The sequence below is a fragment of the Pinus tabuliformis genome, chromosome 7 (genome assembly GCF_031772625.1).
Source record: "Pinus tabuliformis cultivar Carrire ecotype Pingquan chromosome 7, CPIR1, whole genome shotgun sequence".
NCBI classification, from domain to species: Eukaryota; Viridiplantae; Streptophyta; class Pinopsida; order Pinales; family Pinaceae; genus Pinus; species Pinus tabuliformis.
This window is the reverse complement of record NC_142293.1, coordinates 926,556,846-926,571,893: the sequence shown is the minus strand read 5'-3', so window position 1 is coordinate 926,571,893 and position 15,048 is coordinate 926,556,846. Positions and strand designations below refer to the sequence as shown.

At 35.9% G+C, this 15,048-nt stretch overlaps 1 protein-coding gene across 1 annotated transcript in view; it reads right to left on the bottom strand.

The window, feature by feature from the left end:
• Positions 1–14,762, bottom strand: part of LOC149250681 (nuclear transport factor 2B-like) — a 54,176-nt gene extending 39,414 nt beyond the window's left edge. The window contains exon 1 of the mRNA XM_089459183.1: positions 14,244–14,762. Within this exon, the coding sequence (XP_089315309.1) occupies positions 14,244–14,540 (297 nt within the window). The 5' untranslated portion in view covers positions 14,541–14,762. The remainder of the gene's footprint in view (positions 1–14,243) is intronic.
• Positions 14,763–15,048: the final 286 nt, after the last annotated feature.

Genomic DNA, 15,048 nt, shown 5'->3' with positions numbered 1-15,048 from the left:
TCATCCATAAACCCTTGCCATGAAAATCCAAGAAAATGCCAAAACCATGCATAAGACCATCTCCACAAAAGGTCCCTTTAGTCATCCTTCCATAGCCTTTTTCATAATGAGAAATGTAGTAGGCATTTCAGAACTAGCTAATGGATTTCTCCCCCAATCCATCCATGAGAAAATGACAAGGAGGTTGATCTCTACTTATAGGAGATTATCAACTTCCTCTTACATTAAAATGTTAATTTCTAGAAGCAAAAACCAGTAATAGGCTAAAAAGTCCTCTTCTCCAATTAATTAATTTAAAATACTAAGGGATAGGGATTTACAAGGCAAGTGTACAATGCTCCACATCCCAAAGAATGGTATCTCCACAAATGCTGGAAAGAAGGGGCTTCAAGAGCAATATCTAGCTTCCAAAATTCTTTCAAGGGCTCCTTTCCTCCACAAAATAAGCAAGCACTTCTCTAAGTGTCCTTCAAAGTGGACAAGTGGGCTTCCAAGGTGCATGCTCACCCTTCAAAGGGTCTCTAAATAGTTAGTCACAACAACTAATCAAACAAGTAACACCCCATTCTTCCTTCAAATGTGGACAAATGGTCTCCAATAATGAGACATTTCCATCAATAGGGGTTGGCCCCTCAAAACAAGTTCAACGTTTAAGGTATACAAGGTTCATCCTTCTGCAGCCAGTTTAACAAGTTTGTATGAATGATAATTTAACCAACTCCAACTGGCCACAAATGATGCACTTTCAATACTGATGTTATCATAAACATGTAGCCGCTTAGGGATACAACTCATGTTGACTAGAATAGCCTCTCAAACTACACCCTCTTGTGGTGTATCTGTGTTTAGGATGTGTTGTCCTCATGTTGTTCATATACCACCATAACGGAGCTTCTTATGTGTGTACATCAGCCTTGAGATTTCAGTTGAGACCAATTCCCACATCATGTTAACTAAACCATCACCAACTTGATCACCTGCAAGTTATGTTCCATACCATGTATATCCTTAAGTTTGGACCTTGCAACAATCATGACCTCTGCTAGGAAAGGTTACTTGGGAGTGGGAGCGAAAGAGGGGGTGACATTTTCAAAAGCCCCCGGTTCAAGAGCGAATCGGGAGCGAATTCTTATATAATAAATATTTTTTATATAATTTGATGCATATATGTCAACAAAAGCACTTATAATGATGAATTAGATATAAAAACATAAACACATGGATTGAACCATATAACATCAATCATCTAGAAGTTATAATCTTCATCAACCACGTCCACAAGTTTGTAACATACATGATACAACGTATCGAGTCTCATGATTCATCAATCTTAAAGTTTCAAGCTTTCAAAATTCGATATATAACATTTATCATCATTGATCACTAAAATTGTAAATTTTACTTGTAACCATTTACCATTACCAAGTAACCAAACGATAAAAAAGAATATCTAACATGAAATGAAATGTTTCAACTTTCAACTTTCCCGAAGCATCATATTCATAATTCATTACCCATGAGTTATAATTGTCAACCTCAAACTTAAATTGTCATATATTATTTACAAAAAATATCATAAAAAATATGAAAGTCAACAGTTATAAAAACTTCATTAAGATTTGGTCGATGTTTCGAACCATCTAATGCAGTTCATCCTCAGGACAAAGGTTACAATATTCATCAACCACAAGCCCACAAGTTACAAGTTTTGATTTATATAGCATGTAAAGGTGCACATAACCAAAATAGCATCGAGTGCAATCCATCTCTAAACCGAAAATACGTCAACAAATAGGCTCCAGATGGCCTCTAGATCCAAAAAAATCATGCTACAACAAATACTTACATATCATAAAAATCATTGCCTATCTTGCGATCTTTGTCATTAATATCACCCTCTAAGCATTAACATAAGATAGAAAAAATGTAGCATGTCAAGTCAAGATTTTGTTTGAGTGATGGGTACATTTTTAGTAGGGTTATGAATCATGGTAGAGGAGTTTGACAATCAATGTCACTAACATCAAGGTACATAGAGGAATTGGTGCTCTTGATTAAATAAGTTCCATACCCTAGTACATGACAAAATCCAATGGAAACATTGCAATCCCCCCAATCCTGAAATCCTGAAAAACTGATGAGTCTGCTGGATTTTGAGTGAGATCTAAAATTCTACTTTCTCCATATGAAATCCAATGAGGTCGAAACCACTCTCAAACATCCCGAGTCATTTCATGGTAATGTTAAAAATTTAAGTAAAAGGATGAAAATAAAAGATAAAGGAGAATGCCATTTTTATGAATTTAACATTACCATGAATTGCATATCAATACTAGGGCCATAAGTTTGATCAATAGGTTGCCCACTCGAAAATTCTTGTTTCTTTGAAAAAAGAATGTGTTTGGAAAGTGTTTGCAAAAAAAAAATTGTGAAAGAAAGGTAGGGAGCGAATTTTTTTAGGAAGCGCGCTTCCTGTAGGTGCGTGAACAAATTTCGAGAGCGCACTCGTAGGGTCGCTCCCGAAGGGAACGCGCTTCAGGAGCGGATTCGAGGGGGTGGGGGGCTCCCTTGTTTGCAGGGTTTGTCATTAAAAAATACAAAATATATTCATTTTTTCAACATTGGAAAAAATCGGGAAAAATCAAGAAAAATATTGCAATTTTTCGAACCAAAAAATCAGCTAACTAAAAAAATCGTGATTTTTTGGCACATTGCTGAAAAACCAGTGATTTTATCAAACATTGATTTCCACCAGATAGAGAACTTCTTTATCCTTGATGGTTATATTTGGGTGGAATTCCATGCCCAGCAAATCAACGCTGGCACTTTATGCAGAGACTAGGTAAATTTGTTTACCACAAACCAAGAGGATGTTTTGACCAAAACCTAATAGGTGTACCAAGAGGATGTTTTGACCAAAACCTAATAGGTGTATCTATGTGCAAGTTAACTTGTCAAATGACCTAAATGAGTTCATGGATATTTGTGGCTAAAGTCCACTGGCCAAAATTGAGCCCCGAGCCTTTTAATGCAAGCTCATTCAATCCCGAAATTCAACCATGAGAATTCAACTTTGTAACAAGGAAAGGCTCAAGTGCTAATAAATCTCATCAAACCCAATATCAAGCCATCTCGCAACCCAACTCAGCTGATATAGTTGCACCCAAGGATGTGGCCTTGATGGGGCCTCATGTTCTCAATCTATTTCATTGAAGCTATTTCTAACCTCACTAGTTCCACTTCAAAGTTCAAACCTTATTGTAACCTCATCGCCTCCTATTGTTAATTTCTATTTACATGACCATCATCATTTTGGAGATTACTCTCTTCTTTATTCATACACCTCCGCTTTCAAGTAAAAGTATCAATTTGGGGAAGCATGTCCCTTTCTACTATCAATCAAGTTCATGCCTTTCTTTAGTCTTACCACTTATCCTTTTTCAACTAGTCATAATTTATTTTTGTAAGGCAATTCTTAAATAGATAGCTACATCAAAAGAAACTATGCCAACAGAAACAGACTGCATCATTATTTAATTCCAAACTTATTTCAAGGAAGCAAGAAAACAGGAGCATGCACACACAAGAGACACAGGTGTTTGTAGCCTTTACAATCCTTACACTTTTATTACATGGCTGTATAAAAATGGATTACGTCATAATTCAAATCCAACCTTAATTCAAGAAAGCAAGAAAACAAGAAAATGCACACACAAGAGACACAAGTATTTGCAGCATTTACCATCTTTACACTCTCATTATATGGGTGTATATATACGAATCACGAGTAAGATTGAGTACATATTTAGTATGTAAACAAATAACTTGAACAAAATTTAAAGAAAGTAGGATTTGGATACAGCTAAAAGCTAAAAAGAAAAGTGAAAAGGTAAAACGATGAAGCTAACAAAAAGTTCTATCATTAATCTATATCATTAAAGCTACTTCTAACTTCACTAGTTGAATTTAAAATTTTACTATAACTTAATCTCCTCATGTTGTTCATTTATTTTCATACGCTCTTCATCATTTTGGACAACACCCTCTTCTTTAGAGCTACAACTCCACTTTCAAATACAAGAGTCAATGTTGGATGCCCATCTTTTATTATGTCATTTATCATTAATGTTTTGTTCATTCCTTTCTTTGTTATTACCTCTTATCGTTTTTTCAGCGCATCACAATTTCCTTTCATACGGCAATTCTTAAATAGACACCTATATTAAAAGCAATTCTATCAATAGAAATTGATTATGTCAAGTTTCAAATCTAGCCTTAATTCAAGAAAGCAAGAACATACACACAGAAGAGACATGAATGTTTGCAGCCTTTACAATCTTTACACAATGAGTACATATTCAGTATGTACTATGTACACAATTAGCACAAGTGCTATGCAAAGCTTAAACACTTCACTTTTAAATATAATTCATCCAAATAAGGAAAATAACTACAAGTGAAAAGTGAAAAGCTAAAATGAAAGTGAAAAGCCATATGCATACAACTAACTACAAGTTCTCATTGTTAATCTCCACGATTAAAGCTACTTAAAACTTCGCTCGTTGAACTTCAAACTTTACTATAACTTCATCTACTCCCATTGTTCATTTCTTTTGGCATGCTCGTCATAATTTTGGATGACACTCTCCTTTTTATTACTAAACCGCCTCCACTTTTTAACACAAGAGTCAACTTTGGGATCTGAGTATGCAGATTTTCAAAATTGGAAATCATGTTTTGTCAATTTTTCTTCTGGAAAACACTGTGTAACATGTATGAAGAAAAATTGACAAAACACAATTTTGGGATCCTCAACATTTTCTACCATCAATTTTCATTTATGTTTATTCATGCCTTTCTTAATTCTTACCATTTATCCTCTTTTTGATTTGTCATGGTTTCTTTTTGTAAGGCGGAGCTTAGAAAGACACCTATAATCAAAGCAATTCTTTCAACAGAAATGGAGTATATCATAATTCAATCCTGCCTCAATTTCATTCCTATTGCCTATCTCTTGAATCCAACCTTTTACTAAATTCAATGTTATGCAAAATCACATGGAGGATGCTGTTATCCTTAACCATTCAATGTGCAAAGCCTAGTTGGAGAACATCCTTAGCCATTCAATGCGCAAAGCCTTAGTTTGAAACCATCTTTAACCATTCAATGTGCAAAACCATCCCTAAACCATTCAATGTGTGAAGCATTAGCTTGTAGATTCACAATATTATCCTTCTTGACCACTTAATGTCCATCTTTAGCGAGTAGATGTAAGACCTCATCCCTTGTAACCATTGAAAATACAAAATTTTAGCAAGTAGCTTGACTATCTTTCTTATAATTTTCTCATTCTTAAGTTAGAGGTTAGCTATAAAATTCAATTCATATTTGAACCCCAATGGATTCCTTCTCAATGCATCAAAAAAAGCAATTCTTTTAAGTATCTACTATCAAGATGTTTTAACTTTTCCTAAAGTACCTGGGACTCCATACTTTCATATGGAAGAAGAGAAAGAGGACAAAACTATTTGCTAGGGGTGTTTCAGTAATGTCAATGCTCTGTAACTGGTTTTTGCATCTTATGCCCTTCTGCAGTTGCATACATCAACAAGTTCTGCAATCTACTCTTTACAGGCAATCTAATGGATACCAGGAACTATTATTGCAGTATTTTGGAGCTTCCCAAAATTCTTTTTTTAAGTCACTTGGCCACCTGCTAACTCTGTGTTCTTGCAAAATCAACCCTAGATATCTGTACTTGGATCTCAAGGCTAAACCTAAAAGTGTCACCTAGGCTGAAACTTAGTATCAATTCTGGATATATCCACAAAACAACAAAAGAGTGCAAAAATGTTCCAAAAGTTGTCAATGAGACAAAGGTATAACTACATTTTATTATTTAAGAGCAGACTATTCCATGAAACATGCAAAATGAGTGCTAACCCCGATGTAAAAGGAAATTCTAGTAAAAGTTATAAAAATAAGATTGTTTTAGACAAAAACTTTATTTTGTTACTAGGTAAGGATGAACCCTACTAATTCTCAGTAGTTTAACAACATTACAGAGTGTTGTAATCAAAGGAAGATAAAATGTACGTCACCTCATTAGTACAAAATTCACTAGGAGATACTAAAGCCAACAATGTTAACGATCAACGATCAACACAGAAAGCACTCCAAAAGGAGAAGAGCAAAGAAAGACAAAGCTAATTAAACAAGTTCTAAGTCCAATAGATCACCTAGTGCTAACAAGTGCAGAGCATGCTACCTCATTGCAATACAAGGTGCTTCAAAAGATCTATTTGGTAAACAATGTTGAGAAGAAGTTGATCCAATCATCCAAGTGTGGGCATGCCACTAACAAAAAGGAGTTGATAAAGCTTGAGGTGAATAATTAAATGGTAATTATATTTACAGCTATGGACAGTATAAAAAACCACAAGATTTGACAAGATACAACCTGGAATATTGTATATGACTATTGGCTATACCCTTGCTTGAATCTCTTACAGATGATATCCGATATCCATAATCACGATTTTCCTATAAATATCCATGGCAGGTTTGAATTAATGACATCGCTTAAGAGAAACTAGTTTCTGTGATAATCGGAAGTAGATTCCGCCATGGATCTGAAACAGGTTCATATGTTCATGGCATTCAAGTGTGAATAATTTTTTAAAAAGCCTTGTCTACAGCTTATGAACAATTGCTAACTGTGTGATAAAAAACAAAGGTGTAAGAAATAATTCCCTCTCTGGATTGCATTATCCTGATCCATTTTCGCAAGTGAAAGGATCACTATTATGAAATAATGAAAGGCTATTTGTGTATTTGATCTAACTCATACCCGATATAATTTTTCCATCTCATAGCATAAAACCCCAGCTTTCAATGAACATGAAATCTTGTCAATAAGTGAAAATGCTAATGACCGTAGTGTATTCTCCATTCAAACGATTAGCCTTATTGATTAACAAGAAAGTCATGGAGGCAAAGCATACTTAGGCAATCTAAGTACATTACAAGCAATGTTCAAAACATGGGCACTTTTCCACCTGATTGTAGCTACTACATATAAACATCGATCTCCAAGTAAAATTCGGTTTATTTATCTTTGCAGAAACTTATACAGAAAACAAGATGAAGTATGCGCATATACACAATAGCAAACAAAATGGCATATATTTCAAACAAGAGATTAAAAAACCAACCAAAAGCTAATAGGATAACATGAGAGAATAAGTTTGACAAAAAGAATGGATATAGAGGAAAAATAACTATGAAGAAAAATGGGAAAAAAAGGGCTAGGTTTTGAAAGCATTTATCTGAGCAGGAAATTATAGTCAAGATAATTCATGCTCGGACCACTTGTTTGACTCAATGTTTTAAAACTCCAACTCCGACTCCGACTCGGCCGAGGGTCAACTCCGACTCCGACTCCGACTCGGTATCGACTCGGCCGGCTCGATTTCAATGACTCGGTCGTTGTAAAAAATACATTAAATATTTATTTTTTTATAAAAACACATAATTTTAAAGATTTTCATTCATGTTTCCAAACACACAGCATTAAATATAGATAGAAGACAACATATTATCAAAGTAAGCTCATGAATATATCCATTATATCAAAATGGCACCCAGTGCATTGTCCAATACATACACGATGATGATATAGAGATCAAAACAAAAACAAATAACCAAGGAGGCTATAAATGGCCTCTACAACAAAAGTCTGTGACTAGTACTATTGGCTACTGCTAGAGTTGCCAACATCATCTGCCTCAGTGTTACTTGGGAGCGGGAGCGAAAGTGGGGAGCAAGAGCGAAAACGGGGGCGGGAGCGACATTTTCAGAAGCTCCTGGTTTGGGAGAGAATCCTGGAGAAGTTCGACAACCAATGTCACTAACATCAAGGTACAAAGAGGAATTGGTGCTCTTGGTTAAATACGAGTTCCATACCCTAATACAGGACAAAATTCAATGGAAACATTGCAATCCTCCAATCCTGAAATCCTGAAAAACTGATAAGTCTGCTGAATTTTGAATGAAATCTAAAATTCTACTTTTTCCATATGAAATCCAATGAGGTCGGAACCACTCTCAAACATCCTGAGTCATTTCATGGTAATGTTAAAAATTTAAGTAAAAGGATGAAAATCTTAATTTTCATCCTTTTACTTTAAGAATTTAACATTACCATGAAATTTGAGTAGCATATCAATACTAGGAGAGGTGAATGGACCCCAAAGAGCACTTAACCAATTTAGAAAACACCTTGGAGTCCCCAACAATCACCTAAATGTTAAAAAGTTCAAAAAAAATTAGAAAAATTGCTGTTTTTTGGGGGGACTGGCTGGATTTAATGACTCGGCCGAGTAGATGTGGAAACGGCCGGGTTGACCGAGTCATGATTGACTCGGCCGAGTCATGCAATAACTCGGCCGAGTCAGTCATGACTCGGCCTCCCGAACTGGTTTTTCTGCCGGGTCATAAAATTCTTCAATGACTCGGATCAACTCGGCCGTTTCGGATTCGATTCGGCCGAATTTTAAAACTATGGTTTGACTACATCTTAACGACCATGGCAGTGGAATAATATGGTTACATATATGAACAGAGCTCTAGTTCAAATTAAAATGTCAATCAATGGTCCATTAGACTCCACAAGTATCATGGAGGTACCTGACATATCCAATGGGAATGCTAGCACTAGAATGTCGAGGCTGACAGTGGGAGTGGTTATAAGTCTGGTGATAACATCTAAAATGAGATGAGGTGAGCCACTTTCATATATAAACATATCTGCTTGTCATACTCCGAACATCTGCACTTTTTGTGCTTGAAATCTGGAAACATGAAGATGGTGATTGATGTCCATCTTCTACTGAATATCTATAAGGTTAACTCATATACCCAAAGTCGGAAATTTTATTGTCTACTTCAAACAGTTGACAAGGTACTGGAATAATGTTTTGAGTGCCTTGCTGTTAATTTGGGGAAGAGTTATTATGTTGCTAAAGGGAAACTTGGAGAGAGGGTTGCAGGGGAGCCCTCCCCCCCAACCCCTCTCGCTCCCGCTCCTAATTCGCGCTCCGAGCGGGAGCGGCTCTAAAGCGCGCTCCCTAAAAAAACGCTCCCTGCATTTTCGGGAGTGTTTAGCCTTTTTTGCAAAAAAAAATTGCAGTAATGTTCCAAATGCAATTTTTTTCAAAGAAACAAAGAAGTTTTGAGTGGGGCAACTTAATCATCAAGCCTATGGCCCTAGTATTGATATGTGATTCATGGTAATGTTGAATTCTTAAAGTAGAAGGATGAACCATCCTTTTACTTAAATTTTTAACATTACCATGAAATGACTCGGGATGTTTGAGAGTGGTTTTGACCTCATTGGACTTCATATGGAGAAAGTAGAATTTTAGATTTCATTCAAAATCCAGCAGACTTATCAGTTTTTCAGGATTTCAGAATTGGGGGATTGCAATGTTTCCATTGAATTTTGTCATGTATTAGGGTATGGAACTCGTATTTAATCAAGAGCACCAACCCCTCTATGTACCTTGATGTTAGTGACATTGGTTGTCGAACTCCTCTATCATGGCCCTCCTAAAAATGTACACATCACTCAAACAAAATCTTGACTTGACATGCTATGCTTTTTCTATCTTATGTTAATGCTTAGAGGGTGATATTAATGACAAAGATCCCTATACAGATCCAGAGGTAATGACAAAGATACCTCTGGATATTAATTCTTAGAGGGTGATATTAATGACAAAGATCCTGATTTTCCAACAAGACTAAAAAATTAGACATTTCTCATGGTGGTAAAAGGCCCAAGCATAAGCAATAGATAATAGATTTACTTGTCTTTTCTAGTTTCTAGTAGTTTTTATAACTATTGACTCTTTCATATTTATTATGATATTTTTTAAACAATATATGACAATTTAAGTTTGAAGTTTGAAGTTGGCAATTATAACTCATTAGTAATGAATTATGAATATGATGATTCATGAAAGTTGAAAGTTGTTTGATTTCATTTCATTTTATAAGATTTCATTTCATGTTAGATATTATTTGTTGTAATGGTTACACTTAGCTTATAAGTACAACTTTGGTGATCAATGATGATAAATGCTATATTAATATTAAATTTTGAAAGCTTGAAACTTTAAGATTGATGAATCATAAGACTCAATATGTTGTATGTTACTATGTTACTAACTTGTGGACTTTGTTGATGAAGCTTATAACTTCTAGATGATTGTTGTTATATGGTTCAATCTATGTTTTTAATGTTTTTTATATCTAATTCATCATTCTACATGTTTTTGTTGACATATATGCATCAAAATATAAAAAAATATATATTATATAAAAAACACTCCGGGAGTCGCTCCCAAACTGGAAGCTTCTGAAAATGTTGCTCCCTTTCCCATTTTCGCTCCTGCTCCCCATTTTCACTCCCGCTCCCAAGTATCCTTGCTTGGAGATGAACTCCTAGTTTAGGTTCCTTACAGTAATCAAAGTGAAGCAACCAACCAAGCAATGAATGCAAGCCTGTAACTAGCAAACAGAACACCTATAGAACCCTTGCTAGCCTGCATTTCGATGAGAAAAAATAGGAAACACCACCTTCTCTGGGATGCGTTACCCTTCCCGAATCTAGCATGTAATTCACTTTTACAAATGATATGATCTCTGTTAGGAAAGGTTATTCGTGTACCTTTTCTTGAGATATTTGATCTATCTCATACCTGATAGAATGCTTATCATCTCGTAGCATAAAACCATGGCTTCTCTTAAAACATTTGAAAACTTGTCAATAAGTAAAACCACTAAAAATCGTAAAAGAGCACCTATAGAACCCTTGCATGCCATGATGTAATTTCACTGGATTCTTTAAGATAAGTATAAACTGTTAACTTATATTTTCTTCTTAAATCTGAAGCATCGTTGAGATTCACAATGAAACTTTAGATATCCAACCAACCGTCAGCACGAAACTACATTTTAAAAAATTACAGAATCTTGGAAGACCTTCGGAAATAATATTTAGGCCATAATTTTAGGCTTTTGACATAAAAATAATGATATAATTATTAATTAGCCAACAATTGTTCAGATGTACAGTTTAAACTCTTGTTTCTATATTGAAGCCACCAATTTAATCGGATTATGCATTTTATGCAATGCACGAGAACAGTCACAAACATAGGACACAAAAATCAAAGCAGATGTTCGACCTAAGAAAAAAAATGCTTTTTAAAAGAAATATGTCTACTAAAATGGTAGAATTCTGCTTCAGCATCAGATCACAGCATTCAGGTACCATATTGGTGGCCAAAACATTTCAGATGAGTACATTAAACCAGAACCCCAAATTAAATATTTATTTTGCAGAATAACTAATTGTAGGCTTAATTACTACAAAATTGCAACTCTCTTTGGCCTATTGCTCCGTTGTTATCCATCTTCTACCAAAAACGACCTGCTGCCACGAAAAATCATCATTTAAACGAACCTTCAATTCAGATTGATGTGTTGTCAAAGAGGGTTTCTAGTTTGTCAAACTCGTCAAGGTATAATCTGTAGACCCCTAACCTCCCTATTTGACCACTATTCGTCAGAGCATTGCAGCAAAGTGCATGTTTAAGTGCACAATACAAACCATAGGAGTTGTGAAGCACACGTACTACCCATGACAGTAGGTGCAGTGAGAAGATGAGCATAGTATCCAAAACAGGTATGAAATATTAAGTGAAAACTAGGTAACTTCTCCTAGTTGGGACAACAGAGACAAGTTAAACTTTATATTGCTGTTATATGCAATTATAACAATAAATTGCCCAAGAAAAATAATTTTAAAATTTTCAATGTCCCAACAAAACATCTCTCTGAGGCCCCGGGCAGTTTGATTGGCAAATGGCCGTGATATGAAGTTTTATGCCAGATATGTGGTTCAATGTTCAAATCCCCTGATTTGTCATGTGAGCTATGAATGAAGTTTGTGTAGTTCACCTAGAAGTTAGAATGGTAGTAACCAAAATCGATCTAAAAATTATAGTGATGACGATTGAAATCAACCCGGAAAGTACTGTCCACATGGGGTAGCTCAAGCGGCAAGGGCCGTGGAAATGAAGTCTCACCGAACCGGAAGTCTTGGGTTCAAATCTTGGGATACCCCTCCCCCGTAGAGGGGTACACAATGGACATGTAAATCAGAGAATCTCGCCCCAGCTTACAAAAAAAAAAACCCGGAAAGTACTAGCCCAGCCCAGCCCAACTGATTCCTTTAAATAAACAAAAAATAAAAAATCGATCCAGAAGAGGGCGGAGAGGGCGGACAATCAGATCTTTCCTTTTTATTTCCTTATACACTATAAGCATGTCATTTTTTTAATGATAGTTTTTATTGAGCCCATTGACCAAGACATTCACGCTATGCAACGATTAAAATTTTAGAAGCAGAAGATTGACCTAAATCTGCTAGTCTCAGCCTAATCTGCTAATCCAACAGGATCCTGCCATCAACTCCCATGGCATGCTTCTCCTTTCACCCGCCAGGATTTTGCCATCATAACCTGCATGCCAGTATGGCATGCTTCTTTCACTCTGTGAATTTCATTTTCCCAAAGTTATAAAGAAAAGTCTCTCCCTCAGCACTACTGTTTTCCAAAGCTATACAACAAAAGTCTATCTCTCTGGGCACTGTTGTTTCCCCGAGCTTTCCCCAAATATAACAAAAGTATGAATGAACGAATATGGTTGTACTCTCAGAACAAACTCCTGATAACGGAGGTTACAGTTTAAAAGCACGTATTCTATCCACCTATTTGCCAGCTCCTGCGTAAGAGGATTTCCACTGAGAAGGCCCCCTAACCTATACTGATGAGCTTCCAGATCCTTACTTCCAACGTATGAATTTTTTGAGAGGAAATAGGAATCTTTAAAGAAGATTAGATTTTCCATACACTGAAGCCAAAGCCAATATGCCATTGCTCATTTCGGGAGAGGTGTAGTTCGAATAGATGAACTTAATAGAATAATTAAAGAATCAGGGTGTGGTAGGTACCGATTTTCCTCCAATTAGTGCCAAAGCCAATATGCCATTACTTATTTAGGGAGGTGCAGCTTGAATGGATGCATATGGAAGAAGAGTGAAGTTTAAATTTTTCTTTTCCGATATTATTGGTCATTTAGGGAGATGCACCTTGAATAGAGGCACTTAATAGATTAATTAAAGAAAAAGGAGATGGTGGCTACAGGGATTTCTAATCAAGGAAAAATGAAAAACTTCTAGGGCAAAAAAACCATTAAAAAGGAGAAAAGTTGAAAACCGATTCACCTCCGATTTCCTCGTGGTAAGTCAGTAAAGGAAGCCATAAAAAGAAGAGAAAACCGATTTCCTCATGGTAAATTAGTAAAATATATTATTCTATATAAAAAAAAGTATACAGTTTAAATTTTCCTTCTTAGAAATAATCAAAAGCCAAACTGCTAATTAAAAGATTTAATTACTGCAAGACTGCTAATTTAGGGAAAAAAAGTTGTATCATACGAACGATGGCATGCCTTACAAAAGATATATCATTCAGATGCCAAATAGAATATGAACGATCGCATGCCTTAGGCAAAGATATATAAGAACTAAAACCCGCTGTCCGATCATATTAATAATAGCATCGTTTTTACAAGATCATGTAGAAGTCAATTAAAAAGAACTGGAACTAAAACCCGCTATCCAATCATAGTAATAATAGCATGTTTTTACAAGATCATGTAGAAGTCAAATTAAAAGGAAATTTTAAATTAACGGGATTGAGTGGATCTAATAGTTAAAGGTATGGTTATCGGTTGAAACACAAAAAGGTAAAATATGTATGCCTGGCACACTTCACAGTTAATTTAAATCGCTCTAAAAAGTAAAATATGTATGCCTGGTACACTTCACAGTTAATTAGATCAGTTAAATCGCCCTAAAAAAAATGTCTAACAAAAAAACTCTCATACACCAATTTTGATATTTGACTTCATCGTAGACTTCATCGTAACTTTAATTAAATTATTATTCTATTGGGGTTTATAAGATACGTATTAGGCCGCTTTCGTGAATCTGAGGCTTAAGACATGTACTGAGGGTTTTATAAACCGGGATTAAGCCACTTTCATGGCGTATGAAGTTCAAAACAAAAAGTCAAAAGCTTCCCATCACAGACAAATATCGTGTGGATTACCTGGCTGAATCTGAGATGGTGTTCTTCCCCGGCTAACTGTAGCATGCCGCTAACGAAGACAACCATGCCACCAGCGGGACCTGAAGGCTGGCAATCGACAGTGCTGATGGCATGTTTACACTGCTGGAAGGGCAATCCCGTGAGCTTCGCCACAATGCTTGCCGGCCCCTGGTGCTTCTGCCCCTCAAAAGTCATCATGGAGGTTTCCTGATACAGCGTCACTAGATTGGCTCTGCTGGTATCGAATGTGTTGTAGTAGTGTTCCACGAAGGCCTTCGCCACTGTGTCCGGATCCATGGTTTTCGGCTCGGAAACCGTCTGGTGAGAGCCCGGACCTGGTCTCGATCGGACTGGAGACGGACCGGAACCGGCTTTTTCGGACACTACGGTAAAATGGGTATCTGAATATGTAAAAGAGATAGGCGAATGGGCGAGGCCCGAATGATATCTAGATCTATTCGGCAGATGCTGCGTTGGTCAATGTGGGGGAAGAGGTAGTGTCAGAGTGCCACTTTGAACGATAATTTCAGGAATATATTCGAATTGGGGTAAGATTAGGGCTGAGGTGCAAAATTGAATGTAGACATTTGGAATATGTGTACGTGGAAAAATGTCCCGTCGATTCAGGAATCCCAAATAAAAAAATAGAATGTTAATTGGATTTGGTTCATCACAAAAGAATTAGGTTATTAGTTTTTAATCAAAACTTAATTTTTTAAAACATATTTATTTTTATAAATTATTATAATAATTTAACTTTTAAAATTATCATTGAGATAGATATCAAATTAATATATATAAAACA